The 17,386-nt window shown below is 43.4% G+C and overlaps 5 protein-coding genes across 7 annotated transcripts in view; 2 read left to right on the forward strand and 3 right to left on the reverse strand.

Moving 5' to 3' along the window:
- Positions 1-3,269, reverse strand: part of LOC6553654 (acetylcholinesterase) — a 30,871-nt gene extending 27,602 nt beyond the window's left edge. The window contains exon 1 of the mRNA XM_001980267.3: positions 2,720-3,269. The gene's annotated coding sequence lies outside the window, so the exon portion shown is untranslated. The remainder of the gene's footprint in view (positions 1-2,719) is intronic.
- A 1,603-nt stretch (positions 3,270-4,872) lies between these two features.
- LOC6553653 lies at positions 4,873-6,762 on the forward strand. Of its 2 annotated transcripts, none has more exons than XM_001980266.3 (3): positions 4,873-4,952; positions 6,125-6,290; positions 6,571-6,762. In XM_001980266.3, exons 2-3 carry the CDS (start codon positions 6,162-6,164, stop codon positions 6,652-6,654), a joined length of 213 nt encoding a protein of 70 aa, XP_001980302.1. In that variant the 5' UTR covers positions 4,873-4,952; positions 6,125-6,161; the 3' UTR covers positions 6,655-6,762. The 2 variants fall into 2 exon arrangements, with proteins under 2 accessions (XP_001980302.1, XP_026839781.1); XM_026983980.1 differs by lacking the exon at positions 4,873-4,952 and adding an exon at positions 5,106-5,198.
- Positions 6,763-7,225: 463 nt separating this feature from the next.
- LOC6553208 (protein suppressor of variegation 3-7) lies at positions 7,226-8,615 on the reverse strand. Its single transcript, XM_001980265.3, has 2 exons — positions 8,482-8,615; positions 7,226-8,422 (listed from the first exon to the last, which is right to left on the reverse strand). Exons 1-2 carry the CDS (start codon positions 8,511-8,513, stop codon positions 7,378-7,380), a joined length of 1,077 nt encoding a protein of 358 aa, XP_001980301.1. The 5' UTR covers positions 8,514-8,615; the 3' UTR covers positions 7,226-7,377.
- A 255-nt stretch (positions 8,616-8,870) lies between these two features.
- Positions 8,871-13,745, forward strand: LOC6553207 (protein suppressor of variegation 3-7). 2 transcript variants are annotated; one of them, XM_001980264.3, is made up of 5 exons: positions 8,871-9,840; positions 10,349-10,939; positions 11,004-11,360; positions 11,430-12,404; positions 12,472-13,745. In XM_001980264.3, the coding sequence occupies exons 1-5, from the start codon at positions 9,059-9,061 to the stop codon at positions 13,526-13,528; spliced, it is 3,762 nt and encodes a 1,253-aa protein (XP_001980300.1). In that variant the 5' UTR covers positions 8,871-9,058; the 3' UTR covers positions 13,529-13,745. The 2 variants fall into 2 exon arrangements, with proteins under 2 accessions (XP_001980300.1, XP_015010115.1); XM_015154629.2 differs by having other exon boundaries at positions 10,355-10,939.
- A 37-nt stretch (positions 13,746-13,782) lies between these two features.
- Positions 13,783-16,778, reverse strand: LOC6553206 (TBC1 domain family member 5). The gene is made up of 6 exons (XM_001980263.3): positions 15,875-16,778; positions 15,721-15,817; positions 15,519-15,661; positions 15,188-15,330; positions 14,774-15,126; positions 13,783-14,503 (listed from the first exon to the last, which is right to left on the reverse strand). Exons 1-6 carry the CDS (start codon positions 16,591-16,593, stop codon positions 13,994-13,996), a joined length of 1,965 nt encoding a protein of 654 aa, XP_001980299.1. The 5' UTR covers positions 16,594-16,778; the 3' UTR covers positions 13,783-13,993.
- Between the last annotated feature and the right edge of the window lie 608 nt (positions 16,779-17,386).

The following is a 17,386-nucleotide window of genomic DNA, read 5'->3' on the forward strand; positions in this document are numbered from 1 at the left end:
ATAAATTGCAGGGGTGCGGAAAATCCAAGCCATTCGGAAAAGTGTAAAACAATTCTCAAGTGTTTTACGCTTTAAGCATTGCGCCTTCGTTTTTTGTTTGTTTGCCTTCTGTGTGTTTGGTGTTTTGAGCTTTTTGGCCTTTATGTTTGCCAAAGCCCCTCTGAACGCGCATTCGACACAAAGAACCGTGTCGGAGTTCCCACGCCCGGCGGTTTCCTTTGTGATTCAATCATTTTTTTGCAACTGATTCAATTAACTTAACATCTCATACCAGATTTTCAGTACGAGGCACTGGGAAATTGCACTTTCGCCGCCGCCAAAGCGATGGGGCAATGCATGCCGGCTTAATGGAGTGCATTGTGCGTCGAATTGATGGATTCGGTTGGATAATGGGTAAACCAGTGATAAACGGAAGTCCGCAGCAGCGGACTATATTATATTTAATTTCTGGAGGCAAACAAATACAAATTGAGTTTATGGTCATTAAATGCGCTTTTGAATTGTTAAACAATGGCTGATTGCGAATTGGAAAGTGCAACGTTTGCCCGGAATTAATTACGAGTATATCAAGGAACAAATTTATTTACCAGCGTCCATTATAATTCTCGTTATTATAAATAAAATCACACATTTTTATTATTGAATAATTTTTTAGGTGTGTGGCAGCCATTTGATAAAATAAGATAGCCTCAAGGAATTAAAAATGTTTTTTGTTATCATGTCAATATTTAATATATATACACATTTTCCAGCTTTTGTCTATTTCCGTGTTAAGAGCTTATACAGTAAAAATCGCACAACATGTAAGCTAGGAAGAACATTTTGCATTCCCAGTAAAAAAATGTAAAGCCACATAGTCAAATTGAAAATACACGTTATTTCGATAAACCTGTGTATAAAGAATGAATTGAGCTAACGAAAATAGTGATTTGCAAAAACAGGCAAACCAACTATTTATAATTCGAGCAACACAAATAAATTAAAAACCAAGAATAAAACTGTCCGTTGGGCACGAATATACGGAATGAAAAATTGTTTTTATTTAATTTACAATCAAAGCGAACTAACATTCGGGTAGATGGTGAACAAAAACGTGTAACAAAATATACAACAATTGTGTAATAAAAGCGCATATATGCAACATAAATCTCAATCAAGAATGCAGTTCACAGACCCATAAAAAAGAAACCATAACCATATCAGACACCCAAAGCCCAGCAAACTAGTTGGTCGCACTTGTATGCTCCCATGGATACATAGATACAGATGTATCTTTGGCGGTGGTACGTAAACTGTCCCCCATCCTGAAAAAAATGTATATAAAATAATAAACAAAAACAAAATACGGAATAGGACCGAATCTGAGCCCAGCACGCAATCGCACGAAACTGAACAACTAATCAGCGTTTGTACCTAATAAGCCGCCGGTTGATGATGACGCGATGATCATGGGATGATGATGATGATGCTGCATGAAATGTGCGGATTATGGTGGATAGTATATATAGTATACCATACTATCTGTATAGTGTGTGTTCGGGTTAAGTGTGATAAATCGACAGTTGAATTACGCGATATGTGGGCGACTGGGAGGACAGACGAGGGTGTGTGTGCGTCGTCGAGCGTTTATCAAGCAAAATATTTACACACACACGAGAATTAAGCGCACTCACGCACTCGAGCACACAATACTCGAAAGAAGTGAAAAATGCGATGCCCAATGCACTGAAAAAAGTGGCAGGCTAAATTCTGCCTAGCATTCAGAATTTGTAATGCTTTTGTTTATGGTTGTGTAGATTTTGTATACTTAATGGTGAATGAACGCATGCTTTTTCAAGTACAATGTACCCTTTTACTTTATAAGAGGAGCTCGTAAATGTGACATGGACCACTTTTGAAGACAGCAAGGAAATGACACTCACATGCTTTTTTCCTGTGTGGCGGCGAGTGAAAGAATAAAGTAAAAGTGTCTTTTCATCAGAATTTTAAATGTGCTCGCCCCCGATGTGAGTTGCCAAAAAGTGTGTATAAGTTTTTGTATGAGAGTGGGTACAGGTGTGCGCGTGAGCCGACCGAGCGGAAGTTATGGAGCCTACATGCCCCACAAATAAAAAAATAATTTCGCTTTCGTTCAGCGAAATTAAGGGCGGAGGGGACTGGGGGGAGGTGGGTAGGTGGGGCAAGCGGGTGGACATTGAGGCACCGCCACTCGATAAACCACCAATACAGTGACCAGATCCTTGTATGTAAACAGACAAATTATGAATTTGTAAGACTCTCTCGTATTTCCCGGGGTATCCTGTCGTTCTCCCTTTATCTCTCTCCCTTTCTGCGTGTATGTGTGTGTGCTGAAGACCTCACGGATCACTGAGCTCATCAAAAATCGTTAAATGCTAAAATCGAAGAAGAAATTCCACAACCAAAACAATGCCCCTGAGGGGAGGTTCCACTTTGTTTTGTTTTCTCCATCATTATTGTAATGACATGAGTTTTATTGTTAATAAAGCCACTTGTTAAGATGGACACAATAGCAAAACATCATTTTAAATAGGAAATAAAAATTCTCCAGGGATGATTTATTGATCTCTTAATAGAAAAATATTAATTTTAATAGTAAAATGAAAAAATCATAAACTTAAGATTTAAATATTTAAAACTAATCTTCTGCAATGCAATTATCACCTAAAAATATTTATTTTTCTAAAGATAACTCACTCACCTTTTTGTGCGCTTAAAATGCTGCCCTCGGTCGCTCACTACATGACTCTGTTTATGTTTAATGTTTAAAACTTCTCCAACTCTCCGATTTTCCAATTTTCCAAGCTGTAAATAAATTGCAGGCTGCTTGCATTGAATACTTGATTTTTGCACCAAAACTGCACTTTATCACACACAGAATCTGACTAATGAATATCCTTTATTGGCCATGTTATGCCATATGCATGCCAGGGTATGTGTATGTGTGTTTTTGTTTGAAAGAACTGGCTTAAAGACAGAAAGGGTATGGGGTTTCCCTTTAAAGATGTATGGTCTGCCTCCTTTAATCTTGCCTATTTTAAAAGTCGTTCTGGTTTCCTTTTTGGCTTTTTTTGCGCACTGAATTGAATACTAGTGTGGCGTAGTCCGCTCGATCCGCTGAACTCCGAAACTGTGTCAGCCGTTCAAAACACGACGATGTCTCTAGCTAAACTGAAGCCAAAAGGCATCGCAATGCGTACTTTAAACTGTTCGAAAGCACACACACACAGAGGCTCACACATGCTATAAGCGCGGAAAAACGGACACTGCTTTTCCGCTCTTTATCTCTCGCCAAAACAGCGGGACTACGCTTTCACTCTCTCACTTTCTCTCCTGTAGCTTTTGAGCGACTGTTATACCATCACTCTCTCTCTCTCTCTCTCTTTATTTTTGGCCTGAAGCTTTAGCTTGTTTTTGTTCGCAATCAAAATCGGAAACTTTTTCTGCGACATTTTGCCGCATTTGTTGTTGCTCTAGCGAGCCATACCAAATTTCATTATCTCAAGTGGCCGCTTCGTTTGTTTATTTGAAAGACTCTCCAGCTAAGCAAATATTGTTGTTTAATTGTTGATAGTTCTTAATGAGTTTTAAATATTTTTTATTTTTTTTTTTTTATATTTTTGTTTCTGTTTGTTTTTGTGGGACAACCGAAAATCGATCGCACACTTTTAACACACACACATTCAGCTCTCGCTCTTTTGCTCTCTCAAACACACACACACACACACACGTCAAAAGGCAGCTGATTTGAGCCGAAAAGTATGCTTCAGATTTGGACAATGATTTAAAACTCCTTTTAAGTCGATAAGAGTCTGGAATATTTTCGATTAGTACACGTATTTGAATTATTATTATTTTTTTGTATATATACACTTTTTACATTTTATTGTTGAGCTCAACCGAACGAAAATCGGAACCAGCGTGACCTACGACTCGCAGCAGAATGCGGAGAAACGAAGAAAACAGCAGCCGACCACAACAACAGCTGCAAAATGCGGCGTCGGCGTCCGGGATGAACAACTTTTTGCCCACACACACACCATCATATAAAAGGGGAAAGGGGGGGTGGTCATATTATAGGAAATTTGATATGAAAACATTGACAAGCAGCCGCATAAAGCTTTTAGCCTTCAGCTGTGCGCACACACAGCCGCTGCGAGAAACGAGGAGGTATAACAGTTTAGCATTTTCGGCTGGTCCGATGGAAATTCTTCCTGCGGCACGAAGAGCTTTTCCAAAACGAAGCTGAGGCTGGCCAAGTTTTTATTCTTAGCTTCGATTGATTGCTGGCCGGGAAACCGAATGCGGCAGTGGCTAAGATAAGCGCTAAAAGGCATAAACGGAATGGCCAAACATTCGACTGATAAGTTTCGCTGATAAGGGTATTCACAATGTGTGCGAACTTTAACGGTTTTTGCTTGCTTTCTTGCTAGTATTGCTACTGTAGGAATTGGGAACGAAAATGAAATTTAATAATTGTATTGATTGAATCAAAACATAAGCATATGATATTGGCAGATGTACTAAAATTAGTACTTTTGTATAACAGGTGTATTAATGAAGTCTAAGCCCTTACAAATTTATATTAATATTTGCCTTACGCTGCTTGTTTAGTTATATTAACTATTGGAATGTTTTTTTTTTTAACTGATTTAATTTCAAAGGAGCAATTGCCTTTTAAGTTTCGACAACTTTTCGAATAAATTAGTTATAAAAATTCTCTCTTATTATATTACTTTGCTGCACTTTTAAATCGGACCTCGCTGCCAAAAGCTATTTCGCGAAGCTTTCCTTTGAAACTGAGCATCGCAGTGCGACAGGTGACAACCCTGCCTGCAGTGGGCATGCAACTTGTTGCGCCGGTTTGCGCTTCTCAGTCTTCATTCCATTCTCGAATCCGCCGGACGTCGACCTCCGATCCGATCTACTACTTGGTTTGTTATTGTTTGCTTTGGCTCTCTTGCATTCGGCTGTTGGGTTGTTTTCGATCTTAAATACGCACCCACGTATTTGGGTTTTTGGTAAAAAGTATTTATAAAGTACTTACGCATGGTTGGCGTACGCCTATTAATTGTCACATACTTCAGATGCGGCTGGTCTAATTAATCCGAATTTCTCCGTGTGCAAATTTTGCCAACCGGTTTGTCGGCGATCTGCAATTGTTTTTATGATGACTTAAGGTGGGCGATGACTTAAGACGACACACCCCGCCAAGTGCAGTGCTTACTAGCGGTGTGATTTGCATAATGACGACATTTGTTTTGAGAGTACTATAATCACCACTTGATCGAGGAATTCGGCACGAAATCGGCGGTCGAGGTCTTGACCTTATACTTTGCCAGGTGCCTTAGTTTGGTCACAATTAGTTTTGACGTCAGTGTTTCTAAATTCAGTCCCAAAACCGAGCCAAATCGGTCGTTAGTATGTTTGTCACGACTCAAAAGTGAAATCTAAATGCAGAAGAAAGCCATTGAAATGCATTTTTGTGGATAAAACCTGAGTGAATGCATATTTTAACAATATTCTCTGAATGTTAAAAAGTATTGTTAGGTGAAAGCCTAATATTTCATAATTTTCTTATAAAGGAAGATATTAACTGAAACGCAAACTTTAGTTTTTGTGCTTATCAAGGTATAATTATATAATATAAAATTTTAAATTGCAAATGACTTAAAACTATTTATAAATGAGCGTGGTATTCAAACACAAATGGGGTTTACTGAAGGATTTACTTGCCCGAATAACTTGACGTTCACTATCTCAAATTGGAACGTTGATACAGCGATAGAAACTAAGATTTAGAAATAGAAGTGACGTTTTAGAAGCTCTTTTAATCACGTTAGGCTTATCGGAAACGTGTCTTTCCAAAATGTAAGGTTTAATTTGTTAGATTATTAAAATTTTTATGAAGTCACACTTTAGAGCACGTATCAAGTAAATGACAAGTGTTTTGGTTAATAAAATGAAGCGAAGATCAAAAGTTAGTTTTATGATCGACCGAGTTCCAAGACTTGAGATCTGCTCTATTTAGCAGGCAACTGATAAGCTTAATTTTTTTTCTGAACACCCACTAAATAAGATCCCTTGTGTTTATCTTATCGCACAGCTGAAATCGCTCTACACAAACAACACCACTCATCACGATGCCCAATCCACTGTGGTTCATCTTCTGGCTGTTGGTCTTCTGGTTCGTCTCCTTCTTTGTGGCATTCTTCTGCGCCTTTTTCTACATCTGGGTTTACGCATTCGCCTCCTGCATTCCCGCCTTGACGGTAAGTGGGCTTATAAACCATATATGTAGGCTTTTTTGGTTTTTTTGGGGAGCAGATGAATTTATATGAGGAGTGAGTCAATTACTTTACCTGCTAGTGGCATGAGGCACTTTCCTTATCGGGCCGTTAAGATGTTTAACCCATTACTCATTTCGGGAACTTATCAGACCCGCAACCGGAGCTTATGGGCAGCGCCGATGACTGGCCCCGATATGTTCAGTCACCTACACCTATTGCCTTCAATAACATTGCTAACCGACTTGTTTCGTTACTTTCGCAGGGCATATCGGACATTCTGCTCCAGGGAGTCCAGTTTCCGTTCTATTGCGGGAAAGCCATGTTGGAGGGCAAACAAGCATTCTAAGGGGGAGCCTTCTCCAATATCAATAAACTAAGTGCCTTACTGATAACTCTTGTTTTCAATCATTTTTTACAATTTTACAAATAAAGATTTATTAACTTATACTAATAATTACCGATTTTTTTGATTGATTGAATCTGATATTACATTGCGTTTATTTGTTACACTTTATTACACTTGAGAAATTAACCTGATGGAGTGATTTTTACTATCTTTACGTACAGAACATACATTCAAGTATCACGCGATAAGCAATTTATCATACCTTTTTTATACTTGGTATACATGCGTAATATTTACCCTTTATCAGAGCCAGTGATTCCGCTTTTGCATCATTCATAATAAGTAAATCACTATAGTTACCCCCACTCAAGAAGTGTTTTCCATTGATTAAGCTCTTTAGCTATTTATATAGTCAGAAAGGAAAACACTTTTCGAAAAGATTCAATCAGTTAAATATTAAAGCAAAGCAAATAATTTGTATATAGCTGTTTTTAAATACATTTGTTAGGCCATTCCATTTCTAAAACGAAGAAATGTAATGAAACAATTTCATAGAATAAAAACATGTAAATTTAAAGAATTAATCCGTTTTCAAGCACTACAACAACTAATAAATAGCTTTATTAATGAAAATCAGTTAACAAAATTTAAAAATGAAAACACTAGATATTCTAATTGCCATATTGAGCACGGTTTGGAACCGATTCCAAAGTCCGGGTTAATTTATTTGGTGGTGGAGGCCACTGTGGCATTCTGCTGACCACTGCCCGGGGCTTCAGCTGCTCCGGATACTGAGTTTCCCGCGAGATCCGGAAGTACGGCGGCCTGAGAAAACCCGTCCTGTTCGCAAAGAGCACGCAACTCGAGCTCACCAATGAGCTGCATCACCCGGATCTTGCCCTCGGTGGCCAGTTTGGGCGGCAAGTTTTTGACGGTGGCGCATATGCTGTCGAAGAACAGCTCAAAGGAGTCACGCGGTGGCGTTACAGGGGACACTGGTTGCAGTTGATAGGATTGCAGCTGGCGGGCTGCGTAGGAGGGCGTGGTGTGTATAGGCGTTATGGTGGCCTTGGAATTGATCTCCTGGGCTTGGCACATCCCACTGGGTGGAGTACTGGGCGCTGGAATTTTCTTAATGGTGATTCTGCATGGCGGAGCTACTGCTGCTGTTGTGGAGGAAATGGGATAGGAGGAGCCAGTGGACGGAAGACTTTGAGGCAACTCGTTAATGGTCACATGTAGTGGCAAATAATCCAGCATGCCGGAATTCTGTGAGTCAGTCTCCGAGCTACGGCGCTGCTGCTTAATGGCGGGCTCCGTTTCGAGATCATTCTGTGCATCCAGTTCTTGAGCCTGCTCCTCATCGTCCTCGCAGTCCCCATCGGTTTCGTCCAGTTCTCCCTCATCCTCCTCTGTCTCGTCGTCTTGAGGATCAGTTGCGTATTGTAGCAGACCCTCTTCGTCCTCGGTGTCCTCCCACTTCATCGCACAGGAACTGGAGCCATCTAAGTCCGTATTGTTTGCCTTGGCGGGCAATGCTTTTCTCTGTGCATTTTCCGAGTGCTTGATGCTGCCCTCGTGCTTTCCTAGGTCAGATCTCTTGCAGCTGAGCCTGCACTCGCACACCGCGCAGAACACAAAGTGCGGATCTGTCTCATCCGGGAGCAACCAGGGATATATCGCCTGGTACTCTGGCTTCGTCTTAGGTCGAGGATATTTCAGTAGGGCGCAGGGCCGGCGTGGCCTGTATTCGGAGCGTAGGGCATCTCTGGTGGAATATATAGTCAGAAAGCTATAGTTGTTGGTTTCTTACTTTGCTATACTCACAGTTTTTCTTGAGTTAACTGAAGGTTTGACATTTGGACAGTTCTTTTCCAAAATATAAACAAAATCTAGTGCGGTATGACCGTAGCGCACTAGCACAGCAATACCACATAGCCAGTTTCACTCTTGCTGTAAGAGTTGTCACCCATTCTGGTTGTTTGTTTATACTTGGTTTTTCTAAATAACCAACTTCATATGTATCCAAAGATAATTCATATCATTTTTCATATGCTTTATCAACAAAACAAATTATTATATATAATGTTCGGAGCATCAGTTATATGAATTCGCTTATAGTAGACGGAAGACTACGTTTTATGACCTTTCAAAATAAGTGTGCCTATTTCAAGTTACTCTAAGTATTTATCTAAGTATTTAGTACTTTCTTAGTATATTGTCCTTACCCGACGGTTTAATGCAGAGGGACGGTCACATTGGCCAGCGCCTTGACTGCGAATCCGGGTTTTTGCTTGCACTTATCTTTATTTGTTTTGGTTTATAACGCATGCTGTGATCGCCCGACAGCTGACAAAGATTTGAGCAAAGTGCCTGGATAACCAGCGGTCTGGAGCATCTGGCGATGGAGCAGGATACGAGCGCACAGGCGAAAAACTTCGATGTTCCCACCGACGCCGGGCTCAAAATGGCGTCTGCGAATTCCGAACCTTTGGCGTCGGCGACGCACGAGCTAAAAATTATGGACGTGGAGGGAGGTGCTGTGGTGGCTCCGGATCCCGCCGAGGAAGTGGAGACCCCCATGGTCATCCTGGTGGATGATGACGAGGGGGACGCGGCCATTGTGGTGGAGGAGGACGTGCACTCGATGCCCGATGACGCGGATATCGAGGACATCATGGACGACGAAAATGCTCCATTAGTGGCCGAGCTACAGTCCGCTCTAAATAACCCAGACGACAAACAGGCTAGCGAGGATCCCCTCCTGGAAGACCAGGAACGGGACCCCGATACCATGTCAACCAAAACTGAACCCTCTAGCGATGCGGAAAGCAACCACTCGTACCACGATCCTATGGGCCTACTAGAGAGGATTGACAACCATGATCCGGGAGACAGCCAGGATGACGACGACGATGACGAAAGTAGCAATGGCGGTGGCGTTAACGGATCAATGCGCCGCAAGATGCCCCGCGCACAGCGCTGGCTCCTCTGGATGAAGCGTTGGCCCTGGATCCTACACGAGCCCACCGATGGCACCATGGCCTTCTGCCTTTACTGCAACATGAGCATCAACGTTAACAACCGCTCCAGACACATCCAGCAGCACAACATGTCGCTCTATCACCAGGAACGCGAGTGCAACTACCTGGCATTCAAGAAAAGCGAAGAGCAAACTCGAGGAGCGTGAGTATCAGTTATGAAGATTACAGAAATATGCTGGCTCAATTATAACAATCGTATTACCGTCGTATTAATCGTATTAAAAGTATATGAAAAATCAAGGGCACAACCTGTTGAGTTTATTAACCTGCGAGTTGAAGTAAAAGCTCAACTCTGTGAAATGCCTTTCACTTTGGAAAGGGTTGTTTGAAATCCCACTGTATTGTGATAAAAAAAACGGGTCCAAGTACAACCAAATCTGCATTAATTAACCAATGTGTCCCAATTGCTTGACACAAAGAACATGGTGCACGATAAGCTCGATAACTCGCGTTTCAGAATATATTTTACATGCATTACACTTCCTACTTGCAATGAAAGTAGTTCGACTCACATTGTAAGGAAAATTGTACCTTTAAAAACACTTCTTTATTTTATTTTTTTTCAAAAATAATAGTGGTCAGGAAATTTCAACATCTTATTAAGACCATCGCGATTTTAAGAACATTTACTAACTCCCAATTTTCCTTAGAACCAGTGACAACGAGGTCAAACACGAATTTGGCACCAAGAGCTATGTGGCTGCCATGAAGCAGAAGCGAGTGTCCGAGACCGAGGCCTTTAACAACTTCAACTGGCTACGCTGGCTCCGTTGGCATCCTTGGCTAGAACGTTCCCACCCTACAGGGACCATCGGCACATGTCGCATCTGCAGCGTGCGAATGAACGTGGAGTTTGTCTATTTGCGAAAGCGCCACGAGACTACCAAAGGTCACATGGAAGCCCTCCGCAACCTGGATTCCGATAAGCGGAGCCGGAAGCGAAAAAGAAGCAAAAGCAACAGCGAGACCGCTGGCTGCGACGATGAAGACCAGCAAGCGAAGGAGAAGGAATCTGAACCAGAAGCTGATGCGGAGGATGCTCAGGACACCACTGTGGTTATGATGAACGGCGAGGTAGGCTCGGGCGACGACCCTAGCAAGTGGTGCGAGCTGATTTCGGACACCAATCCACAGCAATGTCGATGTACGCTCTGCGACTGCACAATGGCGATTACCAGCTTCCTGCGGCATTGTAAAACCAGAGTTCATTGCCATAATCTATTGGCACCCGCTGAGAAGGCGTGAGTATTGTCCTACAAAAAACGTATTCCTTTTCTTGAACTTCTTCCACTTTATGGGCTTTAGCTCTTCTGATATTCGTGGCATTTGGGCCATGTTCGCCGACTTGCATCCTTGGTTGATTGCCGATCCCGAAGACCCCAGTATTGCGTACTGCAGCGTCTGTCGCAAGCGATTCATGTATGGAAACTCGGAGATCAAGCGCAAGAACCACGAGAACTCCGAGAAGCATACCTTGGCTGTAGCCACCGCCAAGGCAGCCATCGAAGTTGGGTTGGCTGTTGGCAAAGACGGCGAAAAAGACGAGTGCGATGACAAGGAGGAAGAGGATGTGGCCGTAAGTGATCCAGGTCGATCGGAGAGCGAGGGCATCGAAGATAACGACGATGACAATTGGTCCGAGACCCTAAAATCCGGAAAAGGGTATGTGGTTTATAATATATTATTTGCAATGTTTATCTTTATTAACAATAGTTTTATAATTTCTTATAGTTTTGCTATCGAGCCAAGAAAGGCCAAAGTTCGCGCTGGTTTACGTTTTTACCCGTGGCTGTGCTATTCCAAGGACCGAAAGACTCAGATTTGCAAATTCTGCCGCGTGCGTTTCCACAACGAATCGGCAAAGGCGCGGCATGAGTTTAGTGCCCGGCATGTAAAGCTGGTGAAGCAGTTTAAGGTGCGGCAAGCCAAACTACCCCAGGGCACAAGCGCGCCAACTAGAAATAAACGGGACGATGATGAAGAATCACAGGAACAGGACGAGGAAGATGGGGAAGAAGAAGAAGAAGAGGAGGACGTAGAAGAGGATGCGCAAAGCAACTCCGATTCGGGCACCGTGCAGGCAAGAAAGACTGCTCGAACGGCTAATAAGCTATTCGTCAAGCCCATTCCGGCCACCATGAAGGGCAAGGTAATGGTGTGGAAGGGCCGATTCCCGTGGCTCTCCTACAAAAAGAATGAGCAGCGTGGAAACTATGCCTGGTGCAAGCTCTGCGAAGTGTCCCTCTACCTACCAACATCCAAGTGGGCATCCAAGCACCAGAGGACTTCCCGGCACATACGCCTTCGCATTGATCGAAAGCGCAATGGTGGCAATACTTTGAAAACATCGAACAAAAACTCAGGTGAAATTTCCACTGTTGTGGCCACAGCTTCGGCTTTGGCCAGCGGCGAGGCTAGACAGAAAGCGGCTATGGCAGAGCTGCAAGCCAAGTACAATTGGTTGGATCCCGATGCCACTGACGAGAACCACTGCCACTGCCGTGTTTGTGATACCCGACTGCCGATCAAGGTATTTTACCTGCGCCAGCACGATGCTTCGCGCAAGCACGCCGAAAATCTGGAGCGGCACAGAGACAATGCCGCCGCTGCCGCCAATGCACCATCAGTTAGTACCACTTCCACTGTTGATGCGGAGAGGCAGGAGTTTGGATTGGACAAGGAGAGCGAAAACGATATGAGCGTTCGGTGAGTTTAAGATTTCAAATCTCTCCATTGAGCATTACTAATAACCACTCTCATTATGACTACTTAGATCCGATGGCAGCACCGCGGAACCGCTGGCGAAGCGATCCCGACGCTCAATGGAGGTTCGTCGCATAATACGCGCCCTTCGCGACTCAATGGGTAAACGCCAGGAGGAACGCTCCCATATGGACATGGCCAGAGACATGATATGCTCGTCGTTTGATATTGTTTCGCGCTTGCGGACTTTGGAGCGGGAGGCAACCGCACACAACGAGTCCACGGCGCAGGCGACGTCATCGGTAACAGTGACACCGGGTAAGCCACCGGAACCTCGACATGTACTGGATCTATTTTTTGATAGCATTGCGCCGACCATGAAATCCCTGCCGCCGGATTTAGCCGCAGAGGGAAAGTCCAAAATCATGCAGCTCGTTTGTGGCTTGGAGCTTCGCGCCATGCAGAGAAATGCGACAGCGCCCATGCATGCAGTGTCGGCATCCTCGACATTGTCTTCTCCAGCTTCGGTTACCCCAGTTACAACATCTCCGGCTCCTATTTCAACTCTCCATGCTAATGCTGATGTAGATATGCATTACACGTGTATTACCATCCCGGATGATGACAACACTGTGCAGAACAATAATAACGAGGTTGAAACCATACAGATTAAGCCAGCTAGCGGCACATCCTCTACCCAAGTGACCATCAACGGCAGCCACAAAGACCTGCCAGAGAATATACGCCGTATCTTAAGTTCCAACCAAATGCAAGTGACCAACCGCTACGAAACGGACTCCGTCCGTTGTGTCCCGCTGGACAAACTAACAACACAAAGTCTGGTCAATGGAAACGGACGACTAAGCCAAGGTGGCTCTTCAGATTCACCATCCACCCCACAGGTGGACCTAAGCAATGGTAACACGTTGGCCATGCTCCGGCAGATACGGGTAAACAATAACAACAGCTCCAAGATGATCACCATTACCAAGACGCCGCCAATGCAACAGCAGAATCAGGCACAGGGAAGCGTGACATCGACCCCAATAATGCGGGGTGGTCCCAACAGCAACGGGAGTCAAATGACAACGTTTCGGTCAATGGTGAACCAGAACCGCAGGCCATAGAGCTTCTAGGAAATACAAATCATACGTAAATTTAGTATTTGTCATTGTCATTATTTAAATTCACCTCAATCAGATATATTTAACGTTAAAGATGAATATTTGCAAGCAATTATTCGAAATTAAGATTGTCCACTCCTTTGAGGTACACAAGCATTGGAGTTCCTTCCAAGATAGCGCATAGAATACTGACCTCTTCAAAACGAATCTATTGCTTCCGAAACTTGCATGTTTTGAAGACTTTATTTCGGAACCATTCCAGTACCAGTAAAATTATATATATTTTTTTTTTCATTAAGCACATTACAAATTGGATTTATTCGTTAGGTTTATGGACTTATTCAAGTCCGAAATATAGTAAACTGTATGTCTTTTAATTATAATCTTTACTAATTCCGGTTCATCCACTTTGTGGCGGCTCTGTATAAATCTAAATTCATTTTCAGTCGTTAGGAGTGAATCTTAAGATCAACTCAATTCGTTTTGGTGCCGCTGCTGTGGTTCTGCAGCTGGCAATCCGTTTTGGAGCATCGCGTTTCCAGGCTTCTCATCGCTCGTTATCGTGGATAGCTCGATTTCACGCAGTTCCCCGAGGAGCCGTCGCATCGAGCTGTGCATGAATGCGTTCTCGGGCATCTGATAGCCGCCAGTTGCAGAGAGAGCAGCAGGTTCGTCAGTGGGAGTGAAGGAGGTTGATGGCTTTGGCGGTATGCTGATAGTGTTCAGCTGTTTCTGCTCATTGGCCTCCAGAGCCTGGTCGATGGGCGCCGATCGCTGGTGCAGCGGGAACATAAATTTAACGTCCAGAAAGCTGCATAGCTCTTCAATCCCGTCCAGGGTCCGACTGAGTTCTTCGCTCCCATTCGCCTGCCTTCCCACATGATGGCGCACAGTGCTTAGGTAACTCTGCAACTTGCTTCGCGCTATCTTGATTACAGTTTGGGCATTCTTCAGCTCCAATCGGAGTAGCTCTGGACTCTGCAAGGGTCAGATACAAATACATATTTCTTAAGGACAAGTCGTGTTAAAAACAAATAAGCCACTCAATGTAATTCTCATAAAAGTAAATGTTAAATTATCACTAACAATGCTTACAAAAAGATTCTATTAATGGGGGTCACCCATATGTACGAAAGATTGGCTTAGGTTAAGTAGTTTTGTTGTTATAACTAAATATACTCTAATAAAATATTAAATATGGTAACAGCGAATTGTTAAACGAATAACGAAGTATTAAAGGACACTCACATTCTCCAAGTATCCATCCATAGCAACTCGATGGGTATCTTTCAGTTTGGCCAGAGCCGAAGAATCCGCCGCATTGCGCTCCTGCATGAAGGTGATCTGTCGATCAACCTGGCTACCACTGTTGGCCATCGAAGAGGTTTCTGAATTGGTGCGCGGGCGTTGTTCCGCAAGAGGAACCACTTCCTTGCCCGCAGAACTATTGGTAAAGGACACGCACGTGAAGGCGTTTGGCGGATACTCAAACTGCTTGGGATTAAGCATGAATAGGGCATGTCTCAGCACCAGATGAACGTCTACATTGTTCGGATAGCGCATTAGATATGTCAACGATGTGGTGTAGTCACTAAGAAGCACTGTAATGAATATTAGTTACGCCATTATTTAGAAACTATGGCTCTAGGAGGGAATACCCACGTTTATCACGGATGTGCACCAACATGGCCACCAAAATGTAGTTGGGCAGGTCGAAGCGGTCGCTATCAGCGAAGATGGCATCCCACAGCAGCAACAGGTCCAGCAGCATAAACTCCCGTCCAAAGAGAAGTCTTAGCCAACGACTATAATAACCAAATAGATAATTTAGTTCATTGGAATATTAATTTTAGTTGTTTAGTATATTTAGCTTCTGTGTGTGATTCCCTTTTCGAAAACAAACAATCCGGATTTAAGATTAAACATTAAGCATTGCTCAGTAACTATATCCAAGGTTCCAACTAAAACCCCCCATTTTTCATTGACAACTCACATGCCGAATATGTGCAGCGGGATTTCCATCTTTTGGAGATAGTGGTGCAAGTGCTGATCCTGCTTGGCAAGTATTTTGTCCCGTATGAAGTTCAACTGGCCGATAACCTCCGCCTCGGTCGGTGTCTCATTGTCTCCGGGGCTCTGAAATAGGAATGGGTAGCGATAAGGGCTGTTTGCTGCACCCGCAAACTGCGACGCACCTCGACTCGCTGTTCGATGTGGCCACCGGGTGTGGAGACCAGATTCGAGACGCGATAGTACGACTCCACGGAGGCCATGAGGCGGGAGAACAAAGAGCTGTGGGAAACGCATTGATTCACGATAGAGAGATTACATGTTAATTGTACTACGTACTAGGTATCAGCTTCCAGATAGGCGGGATCCAGCACGTCCAGCAGCGTGGGATTGATATCCGTCTTGGCCAGTTCGCTGAAGTGAAGTAGGGACTGGTGATCGCTGTAGACCACAAATATGATGGGAGCCAGGATCTCGTGCATGCCCTGCCGGTAGCACATGTACGGATGCTCCCTGGCGTAGTAGAAGAGTATGTTGACCATTGCGTTCTGCACCAGAGGCTTTCGGAAAAAGTCCACGCCCGGAAAAGTGCGCACCACATCCTGCCGGATGACGGCGAAGAGCTCCTGGTCACTGAAGTATTGATTCCATACGCTTTGCGTCGACTGCGACAACGGATCATCGTTACAGTCTACGGCCAGTTGGTGGGGATTGCGGACATAGTCCGCCCGGAACTTGTCGTACCTCACTCGCTGCTGCAGTCGCTGGCTAGCCCAGCTCCGGTGCTCCGAGGTCAGGACGCGCAGTAGGAGAGCCCAGTGAACGCTGCGGAATTTTGACATCTTGAGATCCCCGGCAAATGCCGACTGCCGGAGACTTTCCGGGTCCGCATCGAGGTTTTGCAGCAGCACCTGCCACTCCTGCCGGTAGCGCTCCACAGAGTTCATGGCTCCCGCCTCTGGAATCACCAAAATTGCAGCTTTTCCCGGAAGGTACTCCAAACTTTCCCTTGCCGCCGATCCGTTCAGTGTGATGGCTTCTATTCCCCAAACAGTCATTGCTTGTCGCTGGCTGGGAACTAAATGCAGGCGGTTATCCGACCCGTAGCCATGTCAACATTGGATTTCGGTAGGTGAAGGGGGTGGCGCCAAATTAAACAATACACAATGGGATTTTGCGTAAAAAGTGGATTGAATCCAATCTCAAGATAGTGCACCAGTGTGACCGTTGCTTGCCCGTTAAAATATACTGCACAGTCCCGTGGTAATATACTAGAGCGTATGTTAGCCCTATTAAATACCGTAACTTAACGGATATTTCAATATTTAATTTATTCAAGTTTTGAATTACAAGGTCGTATGTCTTTTCAATAAATCACATTTTTTATTAGCGTTCATTTTTAATGTTACTACATGTATAGGAAAGTAAATATTAAAAATATTGTAAAAATAATACACCATATTAAGAGAACTCAAGGTAGGACCTTTATTTTACTTTAATCGAAAATAAGCTTACATTTAATATAAAATGGAGTAATAAACAATGAAGTAAGTATTATGAATATTAAAAAATGAAATGACAATTCATAAGCTTCTGTTAATAAAGACTTAGTTAGATTAGTGACCAACTTTTTAATCAATATGATAGTTAGTGTATTAAGTTTCAGAAGAGATCGTTAAAAACCAGCTTCAGCTAATCCTTGATATGACTTAATTTCGGGGGAGTACAAAACTTATTTTCATTAGAACTCCACATTTTTATATAAAATGGCTTTATTGCTGTAAACTTATATCAATTGGTTAAGATCTAGCCAGAGCACTAAAGTTTGAAATCAAAGCGAACACATCATTA

Source organism: Drosophila erecta, unplaced genomic scaffold (assembly GCF_003286155.1).
Source record: "Drosophila erecta strain 14021-0224.00,06,07 unplaced genomic scaffold, DereRS2 tig00000000-arrow-pilon, whole genome shotgun sequence".
Classification (NCBI taxonomy): Eukaryota; Metazoa; Arthropoda; class Insecta; order Diptera; family Drosophilidae; genus Drosophila; species Drosophila erecta.

Excerpts from the sequence above, each read along its gene's own strand:
- LOC6553207 (XM_001980264.3), top strand. The coding sequence starts at position 9,059 with ATGGAGCAGGATACGAGCGCACAGGCGAAAAACTTCGATGTTCCCACC. Across the intron at positions 9,841-10,348 it reads GAAGAGCAAACTCGAGGAGC|AACCAGTGACAACGAGGTCA; the intron begins GTGAGTATCAGT and ends AATTTTCCTTAG. Across the intron at positions 12,405-12,471 it reads GAAAACGATATGAGCGTTCG|ATCCGATGGCAGCACCGCGG; the intron begins GTGAGTTTAAGA and ends ATGACTACTTAG.
- LOC6553653 (XM_001980266.3), top strand. The coding sequence starts at position 6,162 with ATGCCCAATCCACTGTGGTTCATCTTCTGGCTGTTGGTCTTCTGGTTC. Across the intron at positions 6,291-6,570 it reads CCTGCATTCCCGCCTTGACG|GGCATATCGGACATTCTGCT; the intron begins GTAAGTGGGCTT and ends TTACTTTCGCAG.
- LOC6553208 (XM_001980265.3), bottom strand. The coding sequence starts at position 8,513 with ATGTCAAACCTTCAGTTAACTCAAGAAAAACT. Across the intron at positions 8,423-8,481 it reads CAGTTAACTCAAGAAAAACT|AGATGCCCTACGCTCCGAAT; the intron begins GTGAGTATAGCA and ends ATATTCCACCAG.
- LOC6553206 (XM_001980263.3), bottom strand. The coding sequence starts at position 16,593 with ATGACTGTTTGGGGAATAGAAGCCATCACACTGAACGGATCGGCGGCA. Across the intron at positions 15,331-15,518 it reads CCGCTGCACATATTCGGCAT|TCGTTGGCTAAGACTTCTCT; the intron begins GTGAGTTGTCAA and ends TGGTTATTATAG. Across the intron at positions 14,504-14,773 it reads TGGATGGATACTTGGAGAAT|AGTCCAGAGCTACTCCGATT; the intron begins GTGAGTGTCCTT and ends TGACCCTTGCAG.